Source organism: Ascidiella aspersa, chromosome 2 (assembly GCF_963924565.1).
Source record: "Ascidiella aspersa chromosome 2, kaAscAspe10.2, whole genome shotgun sequence".
Classification (NCBI taxonomy): Eukaryota; Metazoa; Chordata; class Ascidiacea; order Phlebobranchia; family Ascidiidae; genus Ascidiella; species Ascidiella aspersa.
In genome coordinates this window covers 18,580,519-18,604,720 of record NC_139448.1, presented here as the reverse complement: position 1 = coordinate 18,604,720, position 24,202 = coordinate 18,580,519, and the positions used below count along the sequence as shown (strand labels likewise).

At 33.1% G+C, this 24,202-nt stretch overlaps 1 protein-coding gene across 1 annotated transcript; it reads left to right on the top strand.

Annotated features, from left to right (window-relative positions):
• Positions 1-1,557: 1,557 nt before the first annotated feature.
• LOC146164179 (dynein axonemal assembly factor 9-like) lies at positions 1,558-23,668 on the top strand. Its single transcript, XM_083381112.1, has 25 exons — positions 1,558-2,571; positions 4,346-4,432; positions 5,218-5,295; positions 6,694-6,722; positions 7,222-7,349; positions 9,721-9,926; positions 10,469-10,697; positions 12,559-12,753; positions 12,864-12,949; positions 13,013-13,210; positions 13,598-13,752; positions 15,252-15,358; positions 15,576-15,675; positions 15,826-16,049; positions 16,697-16,889; positions 19,370-19,491; positions 19,618-19,773; positions 20,032-20,123; positions 20,333-20,543; positions 20,630-20,805; positions 21,314-21,495; positions 21,794-21,923; positions 22,849-22,993; positions 23,081-23,187; positions 23,250-23,668. The coding sequence occupies exons 1-25, from the start codon at positions 2,507-2,509 to the stop codon at positions 23,338-23,340; spliced, it is 3,492 nt and encodes a 1,163-aa protein (XP_083237238.1). The 5' UTR covers positions 1,558-2,506; the 3' UTR covers positions 23,341-23,668.
• Positions 23,669-24,202: the final 534 nt, after the last annotated feature.

The window sequence follows — 24,202 nt, the reverse complement described above, 5'->3', positions numbered from 1 at the left end:
CACATTTTTGCATTTTATTTTTTAGACAGTCCACATTAGTTTGGAATTACTTTCGCTTTCTGCTCCCGTCAACCATCGAATTTGGATAATAATTGTTGAGTCAAAATTATGAACTGACATGTGACGAACTGTTAACAGCTACTGCTGCAATTGTCCCATGGTTGTTTAAAAATAATAGCGACACAAATAGCTATCGTTTAAGGCGATATAATTCGTGGAGGAATTAGAATTTGCTTTACAGTCAAAATGACCGTTGGCGGTCATTCAAGGTAAATCGATTCCTATCTCATACTGTGGTTATTCTAATAAACCAAAATTTACATACTAAAAGGTGATCTAGACTTAGCTAACAGTTACCTAAGCGGAGATATAAACAATTGAAAATAAAAAGCGGTCAAACCACACCGGTAATTCTAGTGTTAACTCCCTGGTACACGCCATAATTTTATAGTGGTCGCCAGAAGTGGATTCAGCATTTAGTTTTGTTCGAGTAGCCATGAAAATTTTACGGACGACGTCACAAAGGTGCGTCATGATGTGACGACGTTATAAAACAATAAATCCTTAAAGCACTTAGGTTTTTGATTGAACTGCACAAATTGCAGCTGAATTCAGTCTAACCTTGCTTTCCACAAAAATGCATTTATGCACTTTCAAATGATTTTGGTTGATATGTCATGATGACTTCCCAATTATCTGTCCCTGGTTCCAGTTAGAGCAAACAATATTGTTACAGTTCCTATATAGTTGTAAACTATATTCCAAGAAAGTATAAAAGGAGCTACAAAAAAAAACACAAAAAGCATGGCAGATAATGGCCAGATCTCGCGGGTGCACATAACCGAAAAAAACTCAAGGTGATTGGGTCAAAAGTGCACCCCTTAAAATATTAGAGTAGGGTTGTCTGATACTTTGTATTTTAATACAATACTAATACCTAAGATTTTTTGCAAGAAGTGCATGTCCATCTAATACAAAACAGAGTCATCACTAGATAATCTATCAGGCAATTTTGATAAAATTTAAAACAGTAAACTTGTTTTTCAAACCCAATTTTACTTTAGCTTTTGAAATAAACTTGTCAACCCTGGGCTTTTTACATGTTATTTTATAAAAAATAAAAAAAAATAAAAAAAAATTGTTTGTGCCAGTCTGCATTCTGTGGTAGGTGCCCACCTGAGCATTTATAGAAGTTTGTTTGCACAACTGAATTAATAAAAAATGTATTGCATACCTCAAATTTTGGCGCTTCAAATCCAAGATCTTGCGAAAATTGCAATGGAATGGTGGCTGGTTAAAATAACATGAAGATTTATGACAAATAAATTGCCACCGTAGGTTATCTGTTTTAATCTTATATTATTGGACATCCTCCCTTGTAAATACTTCTGGTTAAGAAGGGAAATAAAACTTGGTGGCTCTTGCCATAAACTCTTGCTGCATAGGTTATGTTACTCTGAGTTATGTGTAAAAATTTGAATTTGCTATATCATATTGTTTTACACAATTTTTTGTTTTTGCTATACATTGACTGCAATATATTTTGTTTAGAAAAAACATATCTTACCTGTTGTATATCCTGCCTTGAAGATTAACAAATATAAAACATGTTTAAAAAAAAAACTGCAAAAAAAAGGACACAAACAAAAAGGAAACTACAACACAAAAGTGGAGTTTTTAAAGTTACAAAAAAGAAATACTGTCCAAAAGATGCACAGTCCAGTGGTTTAAAGAAAGTTGACTTTACCAAACACCTAAAGGGTAAAGATGGAAGACTTCAAAAAAGCAATATCGACTTTGAGAAATTAAAAGATGTTTTACATACAAATCTACCAGAAAATAATAAAACCCTAAAACAAGAAAAAACAAACATTACCCTTCCTTCTAAAGATGGTCATTCTGTATGCCTAGCTGCAGATATTAATACAACTTTAAGAATGATGAAAGATATTTAGCTAAATAAGTTTAGATGATTGAATAATTGCTTTTGCTAAAATACTTCAAGCAACTTTTGTGCATAATAATGAAATTTAAACATATTTTGTATATTTGTTTGTTCAAGCATTTTTAAATTTAGAAAAACATGGCTGTCATACTCATAAGTTTCTTTATGTTTTAGTGAAGAAGGTGGCACCTTATTGTAAATGTTGAGTGGTAAGTTTGGGTTAAGCCTTGTGACCCTGTGGCACATTTATAGTGGTGGCTTTAAAGTTAGCCATGTAGAGCATAGTCAGAACCAATTGCTTTGTGATAACCTTCGCTCTATCAACTATTAAATCTCAATCTAATATTATTGTGCAAATGGCTAACATACATTCAAGTTGCAGAATAAGCATCCCATTAATTATGAAACCTGCTGTCTTTGAAAAAAAAAACGCTTTGGAAACACTCTATGTAATTTTTTGTACACTCTGTGTATTTTCCTAAATTTTGTGTGTTTGAAACAGAGTTATCCTCATTGAGTAGGTAATGATCTTTATCTGAAGTTGTGTAATAAGGTTTGGATATGAAGTCCAGGCCTCAATCATCACGCCACCATATACAGCAACATTACTTCTCACCATTCCTGAGGTATTTTGATTACATAAAAATTAAGATATTTGTTACATTTCTTGGGACTACCCAAACCAACGCACTGAACTTTTTTTTGTTTTAAATCCACCGTTGTTTTTTTGAATTTTTTTTATTAAAACTGTTTAAAGTTTGCACAAAGGGCTTTATTTGCATTGACATGGTTAGAACTGACAAAAAATAGTTTGTAGTGCAAAGAACATGGCCTGGCACTTTTTCGAACGAATTTCTTCCGTTATCTGGGTAATTCTTTGGCTGATGTAGTCTCCAAGTCATCAGTATTTAGCCATACTGGTTAGCCATTTGTTTTGCGCTTCAGTCCTTCGGCAGTGTTTCTTAACCGGTGCCCTGTGAAAGGTAGCGTCGCAACGAAATTACAAAGTTTCTGTATTATTTTTAGAATTAGCGACTGAAGTGGATTCCAGCAATAAGACCTAAATTAGAATAACATCAACATCGGAATAAAACACAGGTTGAAATAAGATCAAAAAAAAGAAAAAAATACCTAAACGGCTAAAATAAGACTTAAACAACATTTTTCATAATCCCAATCCCCCCCTAACTTCGTAACTTACTTCCCCCAAAAATCCACTATAAACCCAAATTTCACCCATACCCTACCAAACCTCTATCAAGGGCAAACAGTCCGGCATCGAAGGCTGCCCATGTGTTGAACAATTCGCATAAGTTTGAAAGATGCGATTTTGTAAAAACGTGCTAAGCTAGGCGCAATCGATCACTTTTTACTTTTTTCATAAAATGGAAAAGTAATGGCGGGGCAAATGCTGTGTGACTCGAAACATGGCATATCTGCGGACAAAATAACAGCAGATGTCATATCGGCGACTGGCCTCTGAATTCTGGAATTTGAATCTGAATTCTGGAATTCAAAATTGAAATAATTAAATAACAATTTGGGAAAAGAAAGTTGAATGAGGCTATTTGGAGATGATTCTTCAATCAAAAATCACCATCCAGTTTTATATTATTTAATAAGGGACCACAACCGTAAATAAATTGTGTCACTATTTTCTATCCATTAAAACTGAACAATATGACTAGATTCCTAGCCCTTTCATTGAAATCCCAATGGATGATGTTGGCTCTTCACTAACGGAGGAAGAGGAATAGGCAACATATCTAGCGTGACTCCATCCATACGATCGTAATAACACACAGTTCAAAATAAGACCAAAATAGGCATAATGCCTAATAGTCGTAATAGCGTTATTTAAATAAGACAAATAAATTTGTTGAAGTAAGACCTAAATGTCCAGAATAAGGCTTTTACAACCTTTTACCTAACCCCACCCCTAACTTCATTACTAACTCTCCTAGAATAACCCTAACCCAAATTCTAATTCTACCTATTACCCGCGCCTAACCCCAAACAGAGGCAAACAATCCAAGACCTAATCAGCAAGGCCCTTTCAAACTAGGACGCACAAATGTCTACATCTAAACGGTCGATCCCCCAACCTTGCCATACCCTGCTTCTAAGTTTTGGGTGCTATTTTTGTCCATTTAGGTTGTATTGCGATAAATTTAGGATTTATTTAGACAGATTTAGATCTTATCAGACGATTTTAGATCTTATTCTGTTGTGGTTATTATTGCATATTTTGGTTTATTATGCCGATTGTCATTGGAATGCTTTGGTAATATAGATTATTTTTGGTTTATAAGTGCACTAATCATCAATGTTATTTCTTGTACAGAATGGTTATGCTTTTAATATTTGAAAGCGATGTCATTAAGTTATTTATTGTTACAGTGCAAAACGACTTCGTGATGTTCAATCTTTGCTCCAAGGTGAATCTGATGAAGATGCAATTTTAGCAATTTTAGGAATAGATAGTCGGTGAGCTATTTTATTCATTTTAGCTTATCACTTGCATGTGTTTGTTATTCATTTAACAAGCTAAATGCAGAATTATTAGGACTCTAAGAATACTTCGCAGTGATTTTATATTAGATTTTGCTTTTTTATATTGAATAAAGTGTTTCCATACTGCTTTTTAAGGCAAAATTCCAAAAAATGCCCGAAAAAAAAATAGTATTTGAACACCTTTTCCATATTGGTACATATGCATAGTTCTCAAACTGCAACCCATATTCTAATTTCCATGCTTAAATAATTTTCCATGCACCCCAGTATAAGTTGAATATTGTTAAAATATATTGTTTGTATTTGAACTTGAGAGCTCTACCTTTTAGTTAAAACCATGCATCCCAAATTATTTGAGCCTGATAGTTGCGTTTTACTTTATTTTTTTTTGTATGTACATGTTGTTAAAACACTTACTGTATCTACACCTCGCAAAATGTGTTGTGTTTAATAATGGTGGCAAAACTTATTTTAAATACAGATAAACTACATGGGTAACACACTTCCAAATAGTTGGTTTAAAACAATTATTTAATAAATGGTTAGCACAAAACCAAAGCGTAGGTATCTATAACTCGCATCCTTTTATTAGAAATTGTCCATCACAACACCTTTTGAAGCAACCATATGCCAAAAATCATTGGTGTTGAATATTGGAACAACCTGAGTCAGCAAAGCAAATTCTTTCTGATTGACATACAAGCAAGACAAAAATATCTTATTCTTCTCTGTTAAGTAATTATTTTTAAACTTGACAGATACAATGAGGGATGCAGAAAGCTTGCAAACTTCCTGTTCTTTGATTTTTTCGATGTTCGCCTACGTGATTTAGAGCAGTAAGTTGTTGGTAAATTATTTTCAGTTAAAAAAAAAAATATATTTAAAGATACCACTGAGCTATTTACTTGTACATCACTGCTGCTCTTTCACATGTGTGCTCCAGTTACTCAGAAACAGCACACTTATTTAGAAAAACTAAATGCCATATTACTTAGCTGACGTAGATATGTTATCAGTAGGGCGATTATTTTTTGACCAAAAAAATAAGAAATTTTGACCTACATATTGTTGTTTGAAGTACTGCATTAGTGTCCTGGCGTCGTCAACCACATGTTTTTGATGTTTTAATGACTACAAATTGAACACAAAAATGAGTTATTTTTCGGATTAATGCAAAACTAATGAAAACATGTAGTTAATTTTTGTTATTTTAAAAAGACAAACAACTATAAAAATGCTAAATTAAAAAATGTAGCGTAAATGGTTGAAATGCACCATAAAAACAATTTTGCAGAAAATTAACAGAGACCTAGTTTTCACAATAGGAAATGCGATAATTGCAAATCACAAGCGAAAAAAGAAAGCAAATACTGTTAAATGCATTTGTCTAAATCAGAGAGGCCTTGGTGGTTAATTCGGCTCACGTATTACAAATATTTTTCCAATGAAGATATAATACATTTAAAATGTCGTTGAATATGAATCAAAAGTTATTTCTTCTGATAAAATTGAAATACGAGTTCAAAAATAAAACTGAACAACAATTTCAAAAGTCTGACTTTTTTTTAAATTTTGTAAACGATTTATGTGCTTTTTATTCGATTCTGACTGTGAATTAATCTTGAAAAGAACGCTATTTTTTAAATAATTAAAATTATGTTGTGGGCATATGTTTAAGCTATATATGAACATTGTTGTAAGAATGTTTTCCGGTCAGGGTTTCTGTTCAAATTTAAAATAATTAAAAAATAGTTTAACTCATAAACTGTAAAATGTTTGTTTAAGATATCCGAATGACTAAATTGGCTCTTTCATTGCTAAAGGTTGCTGACCAGGTTATCAAATTATATAGATTTTTTTATCTTAATGCCTGAAAAACATCTAACTAAATGTTTGTTAATAATAATAAAACAATATTTAAAACATTTACATTGTGTACCAGATACTGCAATTACACCATGTTGACTATATTTTGCCAAAAAAGTAGCAAACAATCTTTTATTTAAACAACTACTGCTTCATATATTTATGCATTGTTAGTTTCGGTAATCTATTGCATGAGAAATATGCATAGTTTTTGTAAGTTTTTGAGAGCGCGATTGTTTTGGATTTCTGTCAGCAACCAAGGTTTTGTAAAAAATGATAATATCTGCCTGGCCCTAGACTTGTTCGACCTGTTTGCATTAGTATGTTCACTTTGACCTCTTGAATTAACGTTGTTTTGTATCATGCAGATATGGAATCCCAGAAGATGATTTAGATGGTAGGTTTTCTTGTTAAATGTAGTGCTAGCTTGAATTTACACTAAAATACAATTTCCAACATAAAGGTTTATCTTAAATAATCCAAATATTTTTTAGTGTTTCGACCCAATGAATTTGTTGCTATGGCTTTTATTTTGGCACATGCTTTTGTTGCAGTGTAATGAATATTTGTTTATAAAATATGTTATAAATTATGCTAGCCTTGTACAGCTTGTGTTAGGTATATAAACAATAATAAAAATGTGATGCATGTACAGCCAAACTCTAAAAGCAGGTTGTCCAATTTTTTAATTTTTTTTAATTTATTATACTCTTTAAGGTTATTGTTTATTACCCAAATGCGTGGGATGCTAATAAATTGAACTAATTTTATATCCGATTTATATCTGATTTTTCTGATTGCAGTTACCTATTTGAACATGTTCAGCATGTATTTTACCATGTTTATTGACATGGAATTTTACATAACTTTACTCTGTTTCTTTTCTTGTTAAACAGATGTATTCATACTTATTCGCAAGTCATCAGTAGCTGTCTACTGCAGTGCAGTGCTTTATCATTATCTTCTACCATACATTGCCCACTGGCAGAACCTACAAGTTTACTGTCTTACAAAGGAAACGCAGGTTAGTGTTTCAACCTATTTATTTGATGTTAACAATTCTGTGATCTGCATTACTTTTAAGTTGTAAATTCATTTTTGTAAACCAATTTAAACAGTGGTTTACAAACTGTGGTGCAGGACAATTACAAACATGCATTCAGGCAACCATACAAACTTTCTGCACATTGTGTTTTAGAAAATTAATATAATTACGGTGATTATGATTGTAGCAAGGTTGGTTAAGTTATTATATAAAATAGTGTGTCCAAGGTTATTTTTAGTTTTTTTTTTCTGATTAGTGTGTGATGATTATTTTTTATGTATTGAGCTGTAAAAATATTTACAAAATGTAAAAAGGACCTTCTTGCTTTCAATATGGCCATTAATTGATTTAAAGAGTGTGTATGTCATCATGTAGAGCCATCATGATATATTTTTTTCACATATCTGAAAACGTTTGAGCTAATAGAGTTTTCAAGTTTGTTGCACTTTCCACAGACATAAATAATAACCTGTTTGAAGCCATCACAGTTTGAGTTTGAATATAATTTATGAATTTGATTGAAAAAATTAACAGAATTATTAGCTTTGAATGAACACAGAGGATTATTTTATGCTGAAGGAAAGTGTTTCCAAATTCCGATCCCTGATGATTCTTTGCATATTGCATAATGAGCCAGTTTTTGTTACAATAAAGCCTCACTGACAACCTATTCTGGAAAAATAATTTGTGATTAGTAAAAGGAAGAAAGACAGAGCTTATGATTACACACAGTCTTGTGATTCCTTTTTTATCTTATATAACTGAAATTCAGTAAGATCTATTTTTATTTGATCCTAGCACTTATGTTCTGCCTTGGTAAAATAAACTGTTTGTCAAAAATACTTAAAACATATTAAAAGTGTTATTACCAACAAGCTTACACAACACAATACTAGCATACTTGAGTTTAGTATTGCTACTTATTATTTCCAATATATAATTAAGAAAAATTCGAAATTCTTTGATTTTCAACGATAAATAAATTCCCTGAAAAAATTTAAATGTATGTTTTCTTGTTTGAATGGAATTTGAAAGCAGTTTTCTTGTTTTGAATGTGATTAAAATTTGTTCGAATGGGATTTTCTGTTCTGACAAATATTTTATCTTTTTGATATCGCATTGCTGTTTGAAGTACTACATTAGTGTCTTGACATCATCAGTCATGTGTTTTTGATCTTTTTCTTAAGACCGGTGGAATACAAATTAGTTTTTGGGTTTATGCAAAATCTTGAAAATACTTTGATATTTGACAAACAACTATTAAAATGCCAAAGAAAACACGATACAGATTATTTTAGAAAATTGTCGAGTAAACAGTTTAAATGAAATATGTCAAAAGAAGAGTTAGCATATTATCGAAATAGGCAATAATTTCCAAAAACCACAGCATAAAACGCAGCAAATGGTTTTAAATATTTTTGTCAAAATTAGAGATATAATACACAACCAACTGAAGCGAAAAATAATTTGGGGCTGAACCTAATGCAATAAACCTAGGTCTGCATGATTATTAATACTGACGCGCTTATACCTTATATTGCTCTAATGAAGATATAATACACTTAAAATAACCCCAAAATGATTTTTTGTTAAACCTTTTTTATGTCAGACATGTGGCAAACTGTTTCATACAAAAAGATGATGTAATGTAATTTATAATTGTTTTGTGATGTCTAATATATTAGCATTATAGTTGCAAAGCTAGCAAATCCTTATGTCCATAACTTCTCTTTATGTGAAACCTCATGTAGATACTTCACAGGATTTGTCATATGGGCTGCACAAAAATGCATTTTACCCTTTTGCTACTGAATTGTATATGTTGAATAATTCAAGCCTATCAATGTGTTTTTTAGTTTTATTTTAAGGATATTATCCAAAAACTGACTTTACCAATAGTATATTATGTATTCTTGTGTAAAAAAGACAGTATATTGGTTATGAAACATTTACATTGAGTGCTTGTCTGGTAAATGTTGGACAAGTGATAAAATGATTTGCCCTGGGGCACTTGTTTCTTGTCAACTTTCCTTATTTTCTGGTTGAGCAACAGTCCATAAAATCCTGTTACCTAGTTAATTTTGTGTCTGACTGTCAAACTGTTTTACGCATTTTGTTATTTTCTAGTTTAGGCTAGCAAAAGTCAGGTTTGTTTTTAGTTTAATTTGATTGGTTTGGTGCTTACAATAAAAAAACATAAATTTTAATAATTAAATTGGAATAAAGTCAGTTGTTTAATTACTTTCGGGAGCATAACAAACCAGTTTAGTGTTTGTAACTTGCTCAAGAAAAAAAATTAAATACTAGAAGTATTGATTATTATATTGTCAAAATATACCTTAAATTTTAGGATGAAAGTGTGAATGATACTGATGAAGCAGAAGAGTTCAAGATAAAAAGTTTTGCTTCCATTGTACGAGGTTGTAAGAAAATTGGAATCCCATATTATGTATCAAGAAGTTATCGTCAGCGAAGCCCTGAGCAGGGTGCTTTTAACAAGTTTGCCATAGAAAAATGGCCCATTATTCAAGCATATGCCTCGGAAGACCTAGGGAGGTTAGTACAACTAAAATGGTATCGTATTATAATAATAATGTTTAAATAGTTTTAAAAAAATAAATGTTTTAATTACTGTACCGAACCGGAATTAAAAAATACTTCAAATTTATTAAATGGTTTATTCCACAGAATTTAATTCTGCAGTCGTGAAGTATTTTTCATCTCTGGATGTCAGTGTTGTAATGGTTTTCAAGAGTCAAACAAGGCTTGACTTAAAGTGACTTTTAAATGATTTTCCTTGACTTTAGTGTTTACATAAATAAATTTTCGATATAATTTGGTTATTTTCTACCCCAATTTCTGGTTGTGAACTGTTTGCTTTTTGTATGTTACAATTTTTGTTGTTTGTTAATCAAAATATCGGTTACGATCGACAAGTTTACCTATTTTATTTTGTGGTACGACTTAAACTGCAACTTGACTAAACATTGACCTGGATCTATGTATTTTCTACTAATGACTTGATCTAGTAATTTCAAAATGACTTGGCCAACAACGCTGCTAAATGCTACATAACATAGAATTTATTGCTTTCACAGTGGAGGATTTTTCACCATGTGTTTTGAAGTAACAAACATTCAAGAAAGGCTGCAGCAATTTTACGATCAATGCGACCCAGCGTACCTAGAAGGAATGCTGATCCGTTCTCTTCCACTTTTTGAGCGTCACTGGAGGGAGGTGATGAACATGATTGGCGGTATTTCTGGTGATGCTGAAAAACGGGAATATGTTGTATTTCCAGATGTAACAGAGGCCCAAGCTGCTGAGGTATTATGTTTATTTTTTTATATAAACATAAAAGTGTCAACACTATGTCTTTGTCCTAATAAAGTGTGTAATCTCCTACTGTGTTGCTTAAGCCTTGATTTATCATGGCAGTTATAAAAAGAAATAAGATTACAAAGCAGCACATTAAATCAACCTGATTAAAAAACATATAAGTAATATTGCATTGTTTACCTTTCCATTTTTAGCAAAGTAAACCCTACCCACTAAAAGATCATTTTGGCAATCTAATGGCACATCAAAATTACAATGTCTGACTTCCAAAAAACATTGAACATGTTTTTGTTTTTGCACCAAGGCCTAAATATTTGGTATACAATACCTTTATAGAACTTGCACAAAAAAAATATTGCCTGTTAAGCTGCATAAAAACCTGAATAAAAACCTGAATAATAAGAGAACATAAATTTAAATTGCTTTAAATTAAAAAAGGGATTGTTTAGCAGTCCTTTCGGGATTCAGGTTTATTTATTTCAATGCAGGAAATATGTTATTTTAGATAGTAGCAGACATTTGTTTCAAATCTTAAATAGTGTACATAGAGAAGACAGACAGCAGATCTATGTCAGTTTGTCTAAACAGATCCGGTTGTATTAAAAGAGATGATCATGAGTTTCTACAGTGACTCTTTGTATTGGCACATAGCAATGCAGGTACAATGCGTCACTGGAACTGCTTCTGATCTCTGTCTTCTCTGTTTATTTGGAAGTCATGATATGAAATAAATCTTTTGAGCTAATACTTTTGATGCAATATTTTCTACCTTTACATTGCTGTATAATTTAGAAGAATGCTGTATATATTTTTGAAGAATTACTTTTACATTCTATTTTAAAACAGTCAGCAAAAGTTTGAAGCATATTTACAATTAAGGACTAGGTGGTAGACAACAGTTCTGCCAAAGTCATCTTTCTTACTTAGATTAAATGCCTAATGCAAACCATCAAGATAAGGAAGAGATCTTTCATAAATAATATTTCGTTTTTGTTTTATTTTCTATTTAATACAGGAAGTTAAATTATGAAAATCTAGAGGATGTGTTGGATGATTTATTTCACACAGTGTTACAAGTAACTTTCAGGACTTCTGTCTGTACAGTGACATGCCAGGGATTGCTGGACAATTATACAATCCTTAAGTGTTTCTGTGCAGTTTGTTGTCTGCAAACTTCATTTTACTTTGTTTTAGTAAGGATTACAAAAAAATAACTCTGTAGTTTTGTTTGATTTCAATTATTAGTGTGAATATTTAATGCAGTGGTTCTAAAGCTGGGTGTCATGTTTATTTGCACATTTGATTTATTTTTTTGTGACGCCCTGCTATGTTTCAGCTTTATACATCTGGATTTACTGACTGTTTAGAATTGGCCCGGTTAAAAAAATTGCTGTAAAACTGTAACCTTACTGAAAACACACTGTCTGTCAATATATATGTTACTTGGTGCTTTTTAACCATATTACAGCATAAAATGTGTAGCCTTTAGAACTTGCTGTTCTTGGTCAAACTCAACCAAGGTGAAACGTTTAAAAAAAGTTTTGCCAAACTTTTTATTTAGAGAAAACGTTACATATTAATCATATAAGAAGATGGTTTTACGCAGTGATAAAAAAGTAGAGGCTGAAATTTACAGATATCATGCCAAATTTTTGTGAGTATAATTTTGTCAGGCCAGTGCAAATTTAAATTTTATAGAAACCTTATATTACAAAATTTGTGTAGAAACCTCATATTACAAATTTGAGTCGCCACTCAGCTGTTTATTTTCTACTGGAGTTTAATGCCATGTAGAATTTGGCAGAGTCAAACAACTAAAGATCTTCTGTATTTGTGCTTGATTTTGCAGCCAATCAAAAGTTACTTTCGCCATGGTCGCCTCTCTGAACACAGTCTTTTTGCAACAGCTAATGGTGATGCACAAGTGCAGGAAAACATGCCATTTGTTCAGTTTGGTGTTAACACTTTAGAGGGGTGCAAGGGAACCAGTTCAGAAGTTGCAACTTTGGCAAACAGAGGTGGAGATGAAAATGCTATGCACATGGTGAGGTTAAACACATTTAGATTAGTGTATTACTTCATAACAGTTTTATTATGAACTTTGTTAAATTTTTTATATAGAAAAAAATTACATAGAGAACTACTTTTGTACAGATTGTTCATTCATCTGCTCCCACAACTCCAATATCTTGCACAAGAACATATTTTGTCAAACCTAGTGGCAAAATTTGTCAATCAAGGTAAATATTTTCTGGTTAGACAAAAAAGTTTAATATCTAAGTAATGCAATCTTTTTTTAACAGTGACTTCAAACTACTTGTCAGTATATATTCATTATGTGTTGAATCTGCAAACAAGGCAATGCAAACATTCAAAAACACACTTAATGTAAAAGTGGCCACAGATGCTGCTAAACATCATATGAAAAAAATTGCAAATGCGTCACATGATGACAACACTATCGTTGCGATTTGCTTGAAAGCAGTTAACAATTCTGGAGAGTAAGAATAATTTTTTTGTTATTGTATTTTCAATATCCCATGTGTGTTTTGAATACTATTTGTTTAGTTATGTGTCGGATTTAAAATGTTTTTTTGTTTGTATATGCTTGTAGGCCTATATGTGTATTAATTTGTGTATGTGTGTATTTGCTTGATTGTTGTGATGGTTTGTCTAGATTTGCAGGGCTGTTGTCTATAAGCAAATTTATGAAACTTGGATTATCGTACAGGAGGTTTTTAATTTTTAATGTCTAATACCAAGACAGTAAGCAAGCCCTTTTATAAAAATGATTGAGCTTGTTATGCCGTTTTACTAAAATTCTGTAATAAATATTTAGTTTGACCTGGTTTAATCCTAAAGCAGTTTGTCAACTTGAATTTACACAGATTTCTTTCAATGGGACTTTCAAAACCATTGCCCAATATCAAAAAAGTTGAAGTCTCAGTGTCAAACATTCAAAGCAACATCAGTGGAAAATGTTTGGGCAGTGTGTCTTACTGTGACACTTTCATCGAGTCAACCATAAAGACTGCTGATAATAGTAAGCTGGAATAAATTACTTTTTTTAGATATCAAATGGTTTACTTATAAAAGTGTATAAATCAGTGATTTTAGCAAATTTAGCTGGAAGAGTGTGTCAACCAATTCTTGTGGGATACGGGCTCTACAATACTTTTATAATAACTCTAATAGTTCCATGTTACGTTTTGTGTTTATTCTTTTTCATGCTGTCTATCCTCTACATTAAAATTACACATGTGAAGGTAACTGTTAGTGAATTTTGCCATTTTTGCCAGCTTTTTGGTTACTAATTTTTCATAGTTTTTCGTTTTTGGACTATATATTCTGCTTTATAGGGCCAAGTTGGTATATGTTTAGTCAGAACAATATGGAAAGTATCATAAATATTAGGGATGTTTGGCACTTGACATTTTTTTTTACACCAATACCCGGTATTTTGGACAAAAATATCGTAACCGACTCAATGTCAAATAACGTAATCATTATGCCCAAACAAGCAAAATAGACTCTGTTGAAGCATTTAAAAGTAGTGATTTTCGGTGTTGTCTGACCAAAAGAGGAATTTTACTTTAAGTTGTTACGTAGTACAATTTAAAAACATTCTTTTAAGGCAGAAAAGCTGTGGTTTATCGCAAATCGTGGATGAAATTCGTACACTAGGTTGGTATTTAATTAGCAACGATAGCACCCTAGTATCGAACGACTACTAATAGTCTCGTTGGCATCGGGTATCAGTTCCTATCTTATTGTATCTAACATCTCTTGTGGAGATCTAAGTATGGCATCAAGCAACCCAACAGAAGGAAACTGGCCAAAATGTTTCCTTCCATTTTCAGTTTTATTTTAACTTGTTTTGTTGACATTTTTTCGCATTAAGGCTAGTGCTAAGAACATTTTTCACTTTTTTGGTGAATTTGTAATGCTTTTGCGCTATGACCATTGTCTTGTGTGTCACACCTTTCAAAAAAATTGTTCAAATTTTGCACTTCGGGCGATATTTTTACGTGGTGCCATGTAATGCAGCCTTATAACAAAATTTTGGTTAAAATCAGCATAATAAAACAAATATATCAAGCACAAGATATTTTTTGTGTGCGCAGTCCGTCATATCTCTAAGGTTAAGAATAACTGATCTAGATCATTTTATTTAGTCGTTGTACTGTCAGAGATAGCATCATTTTGATTTTGACTGATCTATTGAGCATAGTCTGATTACAAATGGAGCAAACATTATTCACTTAAGTTTTAATTTTCTATTTTAAAATAGTATAATTATAATTGAAATTATATAGTGCAGCGTTCTCTGCACTTGAACTTCGAAGTCAAAACTCCCACTGTGTGATTTAAGAAAAACCTGTGGAACCGGCGGTTTCAGAAAATCAATTTTAAGCTAAAAAAAAAATGTATTTTGTAACTCATCAGTGTGTAGCAATATTTATCAAACGATCAATAAAATAAAAACGAATGATTTCGGGTTCAAATTAGGTGAATATTTATATTTCGCCTTGTTTATTTAAGATTCATTAAAAATGGAATCAGGCAATAAAGCCTCGTGTTTAGCCGATGGGTCGTGCACTGAACTTCTCGTACTGAGTGAAGGAGTTGCAAAGTTCGCCGAGTGGCAAGTAATGTAGAAAGATTCTCGTATTCCTATACTGTTAATATTTAAAACAAAAATTGTAACTATTCGATACACGTAATATCACAATTTGCGAATAAACATTTGGAACTTTTTTTAATGAAAGTAAATAAAGCTATTTATTTTTAATATTCATTAATGCATTCTGGAAACTAGGATTTACATATGGTATAGTTGGGTATTCATGTTTTTTTATCTTACAGGTCCAGCGAGTGGAATCTCCCAGCGAATCTGACATTATATGTACACTAGAGAATGTTCTCCTGGCTGAGTCAGTTCAGTCCGCCGAATTTTCAAAGCAAAGTAATTTCGTTTTATTCTGATAATGACCATAAAAAAGAGCTACGCAGTCAGATGCGTGTCATTTAAAGTGTCACTAAAACCATTATTGTATGTGTAATATGTACTACTGTAAATATTGAATGTTTTATTTCTGAACTATGTTTCTTACAGACAACATCGTCGTGTTGAAAGATAGTAGTTTACTAGTGTGCCCTCTGCACGGTATTCCTTACCCTGTTACGACTGATCAAATTGGAAAAGTAACTTTTTATCAAAGTCCCAAGCCCCTGGAAGTTGCTGTTGTCGACATACACATGAAGTCACCAGCAGTTAACAAAAATGTTGCGATTTTTCTCTATCCCAACAGCACACCTATAAAATTGTTCAACAACAAGGTACCTTTTACCGACATACATTAGTCCATGTCTGTAGTTTAACACGTACTGAAGTCAGTTAATTACGCGTTTTTATTCCATACACACAGTAAAATCTAAAATCTATTTCATTCCGATTCATTAAATTAATTACGCCCAGGTCTCCCGGTGCAGTAAACCCGTTGGCCCGTGCCGTATCTAGTTACATGTTTTGTCCACGTGGTTTCATTGAGTTATTTAAGTGATTTTAAGTTTTTGTTTTTAACTTTATAGTTTAGGATGATTGAAGTTACCAGCTATCTGGGCCCCGGTTCGCGGCCCGCATACATTATATAGGTTATTAACTTTCCGTGCTAGAACTTGTTTATATTTGTTTTATTTGTTAAATTGTATTTTTGAGATTTTTGGGTATAAATGGAAGGCGAAAAGAATAGTACTCATATAGCAAATTTATTGAAAATTCACTAAAAGTTAAATGTTTTGTAGGTCACAGAAAAGCTGCCACATGGTTCAGACCACATCGTTGTAGTTATCTCTATGAAGTTATCGTGCGCTATCTAAGTTAACTTTTTAAAAGTAAAATAGTGTGCCGCAATTATCTTCACATACGAGTCGAATTGTAGTTAATAGTTGCTACTGAAGTTTAAAGAACAAAAATTATTTTGCAGGTAAAACCACTGTTTAAAAATTCTCCCATCGACTTTGAAACAGTTGATGAGTTAGAAAGTTGGACAAAACCCCGCCACGAATCGGCACAAAAGTTGTACGAGTGGCATCTGCGATATGGTGCACTCTTGAAATCCGATTCGTGGTCAGATAAAATCAACAGAGCTGCCGTATCACTTCAGCCGCAGTTAAGCAGTAAGTTTTGCTTATCGGATAACTTTAATTTATAATGAACGACGTAATGCTTTGCAAAAGGGATTGTACTCCGCTTTGCGACGACCTAAGCCAGTGGTTCCCAAACTGTGGTACGCGTACCACTGGTGGTACGCGAGAGTCTTTCAGGTGGTACGCGACTAACTTCAGCATACGTATAAATTTTCGTAAACTTTGAACTTTTAAAACTTTCAGCTTAGGTAATTTGTAATGTCGTTTTAGTTACCTTTGGCTTCGCACATTTATGACGTAACACTTATCTTGTTCAACATAATAAAACGCTAATTGTTAGCTGGTTGAATATGTATGTATGTATTATGTAATAATAATGAACTGATAGCAGCAGTTTAGTTTTGTCGTTTGTGTATTGATATTTCTATCATATTGAACTACTGTAATTTCTTCTGAAATAGAGGAATAGTGATAGAACTAAATTTTGTTAAAAATTTAGGAACAGTTCTAAACGAAAGTACAGTCAGGCTTACATAAAGTACGAGTTTGTAGTTGTTAATAACAATGGAGAAGCCCTTCCGCAATGTGTAGTTTGTGTGAAATATCTTATCATGCTTGATCCGAGTGATTAAACTAGTAAATTTCGTCAAAACATCTGCCCTTTATACTTGGTTGTTTAAACGAGAAATTTAGTACCAATTGCACCTGTTTTCTCTATTACACAGAGGTGCACTGGCTCTAATATCCATCGCATTAAAACTATTTACTGTGTTTTGTATAATTTTTGGCTTTTATGTCTTCCTAGAATGACATTTGTTAAATTTAATACAGCTACATGCTCATTTTTCTTATCTTTATGCTAAAATAGATATAATTTGAGATATTCTAGTCCAGGGGTTCTTGAACTTTTTTTTACCGCGGACCCCTAAAATTTTTTTTGAGTCTTGCGTGGACCACGGTAGGGAAAAAAATTCAAAAATGACGTCACAATACAAATAAACTTCATAAATTTGCTGATTTTGGTCCAAAAATGTGAAAGAAAAAAAAGTTTGGGAATCACTGACCTAAGCACTATTTTTGGAATGTTATAATTTCATTTATTTTTTACCATTTAAATTTCAAACCTGAATAGATATATGCAAGAAACTTTTATAGTTTTTGGAGATATTTCTATGCTGCTAGAATGAGATTGTTGAATATAAAAAATAGTTTAGTTATTATTTAAAGTTTTGACATATTGTCGTCTGTAACACGCGTTGGCTAAATTTGGCACATGCGGCCTTATTAATGTCTGGCTCTGCTCAAACGCGTTGTCATTTTGGTTGGTTTTCATGTATCTATTTACGTCTTTTTAACAATAGTGCTTAAACTCATGAATGATTAACCCCAGTGTAAATAAAATACCTGCATAGGTTGAAATACCAGAAAGGGTTAAACGTTTTTTATATTGTTTGTATCAATATTCAACATGAAAAAGTTGTTAAGACATCCATTTTGCTTTTTTAAACGGTAGCATTCTAAAACTTTTAACAACAAGGCTGCACACTGATACGGGTATAAAAAAGGACAGTAATTCCCAACCTGTTTGTTGTCGCGACCACCTTTTTACTTTGGGAAAAACCTACGCTATAGAATAGATAATTTAATTGTATGTAAATACAGTTACATAGAGGTTTAATCGAGTATCGCTAAACGGGTCTAGACTCTAGAGCAGTGTGGTGGTCAAATGGTTTATTTTAGACAAGGCAGCAGCTATGTTTCGGCATTAGGTGAAAACAGACTAATGGTGACGCCATAAACACGACTGGATGGATGTAGCAAATGTGATTAGCACAAGTGTTAGAATGGTGGTTTCTCTTTCTACGGCTAAATATTCAGTTATGTTGTTTCTTTTCTGGTAAATTTTTCGTTTAAAATTGGCACGCGCTGCCTTATGATTACGATCAAGTAGATTGTTTATTTGAGTGAATGGAGTGCGACAATCTGCTTTTTTCATACAAAAGTAAAAAAGTAAATGAAGCACTGTCTAAGAATTAAGACACTTATATTCACAAAAATCTGTCTTTGTTGCAGCCTTGTTTATTGTTTCCGCACAGCTAAAAAGATATTGTAACTGCTAGTTAATTGATTTGTGTCTGGATGTTGGTTAGGCTCGCATTTTTTTTTCTGGATTGTGGTTAGGCTCGAAATTTAGCCAGGTTAGACCTGTAAATTAATTCGAAAACGTCCTACTATTAAAGTCTGCCTCGTTAATTGACTCGATAGGTTTACCGAAAAACGGACAACCTATAGCCAACATTGTACTCGTACTGTTTTTAAATAACAAAAATAAATGTAACTTTTTAACATTAAAACAACATTGACGCGTCTGTCAACTTTTAAAAATCCCCAAACCCAAATTTTGGCAATTCCCACGTCTCTAAATTGCCTTCACTCTTTTCTACAAGGTACACTTTTAAACTGTTCCTTGTGTACTTGGTAAAAGTATGTTAACTATATTTTTTACGCAGATTTTCTGGCTCATTTTGAAGTAAGCTCGGCACTGGGCTCTTCTCCCGTCCCACCTGGCGACCTTGAATTTCTTGTAAATTCAAAGTTTCAAGACCAACCCGAGGTTAACTTTGACAACAAGGTACAGGCTTGCTTTTCTGGAAAAAATGTTTAGGGATAAATTCTTATTATTAAACTGAATAATAGTCTCCATAAAATTAAAACAAACCACGCTGTGTTAAGTGTGTAATTCCTCTATTGTTAACAGGTCTGCATAACTGTGCTAATTGGCCTTCCTGGCTCCCACGTTGATTGCCTTTCCTCCTCTCTTGTGTCCCTAAACAAGGAAAAAGTCCGATGGGTGACTGTTCGAACCTCTAACGTGGGAAATGATGCTGCCAATCTCGACGTCGCACATTTGCACGTACGCAAAATTTTGTTGAAAGGTTTTCGCATTTTGTCCCAAACGCTAATACAGTGGTTGCCAACCTTTTTGTTGTTGCGACCCATTTTTTAGTTTCGATCACCTACGCGACCAACTGTTAAGACTGGTGCTCTTTGCTCTTAATTTATAAATTTAGACCCTGGAAAAAATTGTTCATAAAAGTATGATAAATAATTAAACTCCAAAAACGCTTACTCGATCTTGGCAATCAAGAAAGTTGTGTGTTCTTTGCAACAGAAAGCTCTCGCCGATGCTGTGACCAAACGAAGAACTGCGAGACCTGGTGCTGCTGCCACCAAGCGGTTGCGTATCATCGTCGAGGCTTTGGGGTAAGCTGTTATTAAGTTTTTGCTTTTGCTCGTAAATGTCTAACTAAAAATAAACTGCTAGCCATTGTGGCACTAGCATGTTTCTAGTTTTACCTAATATAACAACAGCATCACACGTATAGGTGAGCGTTGGCAGTCCTGTCGAAGCTTTTAATACTTTTGTTGGTATATGTGCGTCGGTATCAATACTCATGTATTTGTCCCTGTAGCTGCTTCGATATTGCCGCTGTCGTGTCGAGCATTCTCAACCATCCAAATCCACCCACCAGGAGTGCTATGTACATAGGGAGTGTGACGGCCTGTGTCGAGCCACTTGCATCTGTTCTACACGATAAGTTATTCTTGCCAAACATGGCCGAGCAGTGTAGAGCTGGATTGGTTAACTGCATTGCTTTTACAGGCAAAATGGACGATCTTAAAGTAGGACTGCACTTTTTTAATTAAAATAACAATGTAATACCAGGTTTTAATTAATTATTCAGCGCTGTTTGTGTAATGTTGATTAGGACAAAGATCTAGCCGAAATGAAAACATATTTGAGGTTAGTCAACTCGGATGCGGCTTTTTTATTGGCTGCCGAGGGAAAGACGTCGCGCACTGGTGACTTCGATCTAATTCTTGGCGAATCAGCGTTTAACACGCCTGAATGTACAAAGACCCGACACCTTTCCGTGCCTGGGATGTAAGCAATGCATTTTGATATTTTGTATAACGCAAGATTTTTTATATTGCTTATTAGTTTATCGAAATCTGCTTAGTTGTAAATTTCTTTATTTCGCAAGTAGCTTTTCCTTAAGAGCGACGTTGTGACTCAATCATATATGAAGATATATTGAATATATGTAATATTATAATATATATCTATTCCTGAGATTAAAAAGTGAACTTTGCGTGTTATAAATTTTCCGTCGAAAGCTTTTAAATTCACCGACCTTCGCAGTTTCTTTATAAAGCTGGAAAGCCTTCTTCTACATTACTTTAATATTATTTTTGAATTTTAATCTTGATTTAACAGTTTTAAAGTGTAAAAAATTCTACAACTTTGAAATATACATTACAGGTAAACCTTTATCACCCATAATGTAGCTTAAAATGTTCAGGTATCGAAGTATATTAGAAACAATAATATGACAAAAAAATAAAATCTTCTAGTTTTTGTAAAAAACATGAATTGCTCTTTGCTTGTTTAGTTGGAACAATTCGTTCGATTTCGGTCAACCATCCATCCACTTCGACGTGTTGAAACTAGAGTTCTCGCAACCACTGTTACGTGCAACGTTTAGCGCTCGCTTACGTACTTTGCGTCACGCTCTTGGACCAGCTCCGTACCACGGCAACATTTATGTTGTAAAGGGTACAGTCACATTTACAGGTAAAAAAATATTTTATTAGTTAATGTCCCCCGAGAAAAGTGTGCGGGGGACAACTGTTGAAAATTTTGAAAATAATAAGTTGTATTTCAAAGAGATATACAGGCTAATATGCGAGACTGGAAGTTGGGCCGCACACTATACTCGATAAAACCTATAGCCTTGCCAATTCCGTGCAAGTGTTATTGTCAAGTTATAATGGTGTTGCATTGTAATAATGAAATTGTGCCGCAAGCTAAAATAAAGTTTCCCAAACTAAGCGTTGTGTGGTTTTACACATGTCTATACGATTGATTTCAGACTGTCTCGATATGGAGAATGACGTAACTTACGTCACCAACACTGGAAAGCTGACCATTAACCCACGCCATTCGCATTCACACGCGATGGTTCCCGCACCTCCACCCAGCAAGGGAAGTAGGAATGCAAAGTATGTTATATTGTTATACAGATACGAACAAGAAATCTTCTTAAGTTTTCATGCTTTAAACAATGTTGTGTAGTACGTGTTTGGTTTCTATACATCAGTGGTTCCTAAGGTATGGGCCGCGAAGGGTAAAAAGGGGGACGATTCAAATCTGCCAAAAGTATTTCTTGCATTCAACGTTGGCTAAAGTTAACGTTGGCCAATCCTGGGTGTGAGGGGAAAGCGTGTAACTGCCCATGTCCCCAAAACTATTTTTTTATGGTATTTACTATATAGATACAAACTTTTTGCGCTTCGCGCGAACATCTGTACGTTTTTACTAGGTTTTTGTCAATAAATTTATTTTGCCTAAAAGCCATAAACTTTACAAGTGCAAATTCTGTTAAATTAAAGAAAAATGCCGTTTTTTCAGACAATGTGCGAATCTTTATATGAGCTTAATGCGTCAGGTATCGTTTTACATTTAGAAGAGTTTGTGATTTTAAACAATTAAGCGCCGTTTTACGCGCCTAGCGTGATTAATTTTTTTTTTCACTTCAATTTGGGGCATGCGTTACCTTTGTAACGTCAACTCTGAACAACGTTAATGGAGTAATACGCCATCAAACCATTTTTAAAAAACTGTTTGCTTAGAATTGGCTAAATTTCAAACTAGCTTATTACATACAAGTTGTCTGTGTTTTGGGTCGCGAGATGTTCATAAACTCAAATTTGGGTTACACTGAAAAAAGTTTTGGAATTACTGCAATAGATATATATTATACAGTTATACATGTAATTGTAATGTGCATTCTTTTATTGATATATTTCGGAGTAGTTTTATTGAGTTAATATATCGTACCCCAGGTTAATTTAATTATTCACCGATCAAAGTGGATATTAATTCGAAAAGGTGTCTACCACGTCTTTATACTTACTTACTTTCAAGGCATTACTTCATTTCATTCTTCGGGGTCGGATTAAAAGAAAGTAGTCTCAAAGACTGGTTAAAGAAGTGTGGGCGTCAAAAAGCAACTAAGAAATGCCCCAAAACTCGATCAAATCTTTCTAATGCAGAGCTAAAAGCAATTCAGGCAAGTGCTGTTGCACATTAATCACACTTTGGTTACTGTAACATAATATTTTTGTAGTTTGTTAATCGATCGAACTTGTTTTTTTAGGAGCGTCATAGTACAGACCCGTTACCAGATGGTGTTTTCTTCAATGGTACTCAATACTGCAGCTTGTTTGACAATACACGGTCATACCAACACCCAAATATACAAAAGTACGTTTTCTCTTATACATTTAAAAACAGATTAATTTAAAACAATCCTTCCCTAATCTCAGGTTTATTGATGAATACCTCGAGCAGGAAAACCAGAAAATTTCCGATTTCAATATAAAGGTGGAACAAGAAAGCGTTGAAAACTTGTTTTAATTTTTATCAGGTGGTGAAATTACTTAGGATTTTGAAAATAAACATTTGCAGTTAAGTGGTGAAATAATCCTTTCAGGTGTTGCAATGCTAGCTGTGATATTTGCTGAATACTAAATCTGTGTGTTTTTACTGTGTGCCAATGTTTTGCTTTATTTTGTTATATCATATATCCTCTTTACCACTGTTTTTGTCTTTGTTTAAATCGTTAGCGGTTTAGTCTTTTAGAGTTTCTTATCATTTCGTGTTTTCTGTGGCATAGATTTTCTTTTATAAACAGTTATTTTTTATGTTTTAATGTTTAATTCCACAATAAACTTTTTAGATTTTAGTTGTGTGTGTAAGACCTATTTTCAGTCATGTCTTGAAGCTAAACCTAATTAGAGAACTAGATATTTGAACTTTAAAATGTATCTAGACTTTGTGATTTATAAGCAATATTTTTAAAACATGGAAATAGTGATACATGTGGCTGTGATTGGGCGATGTCGTTAAGACAAACTCATCGCATTAATATTAACATTAATATAAATATTTAATATAGTATTAATATAAACAAAATTTACGGTAGAACTGCGTCAATAACAAAATCAGCATCAAATCATAATCGTTGGTATCATACGACACGTAATGCCAGGATAAGCATAAACTTTAATGAGTAGGGCGATTATTTTTTGATCTAAAAATAAACTATTTGAACTTAGTGAAATAAATTGATTTACAGTGCAATTTTGTATGAAGGACTGCGTCAGTTTTGTATCGTTATCAGAAGGGGGAAGGTTGCCCCAGATTGGACGTTGCCTGAGTCGGGACTTGGCGATTACATCGACGTGCCATTAGGTAGCGCCAGTTCTTAATTATTTTT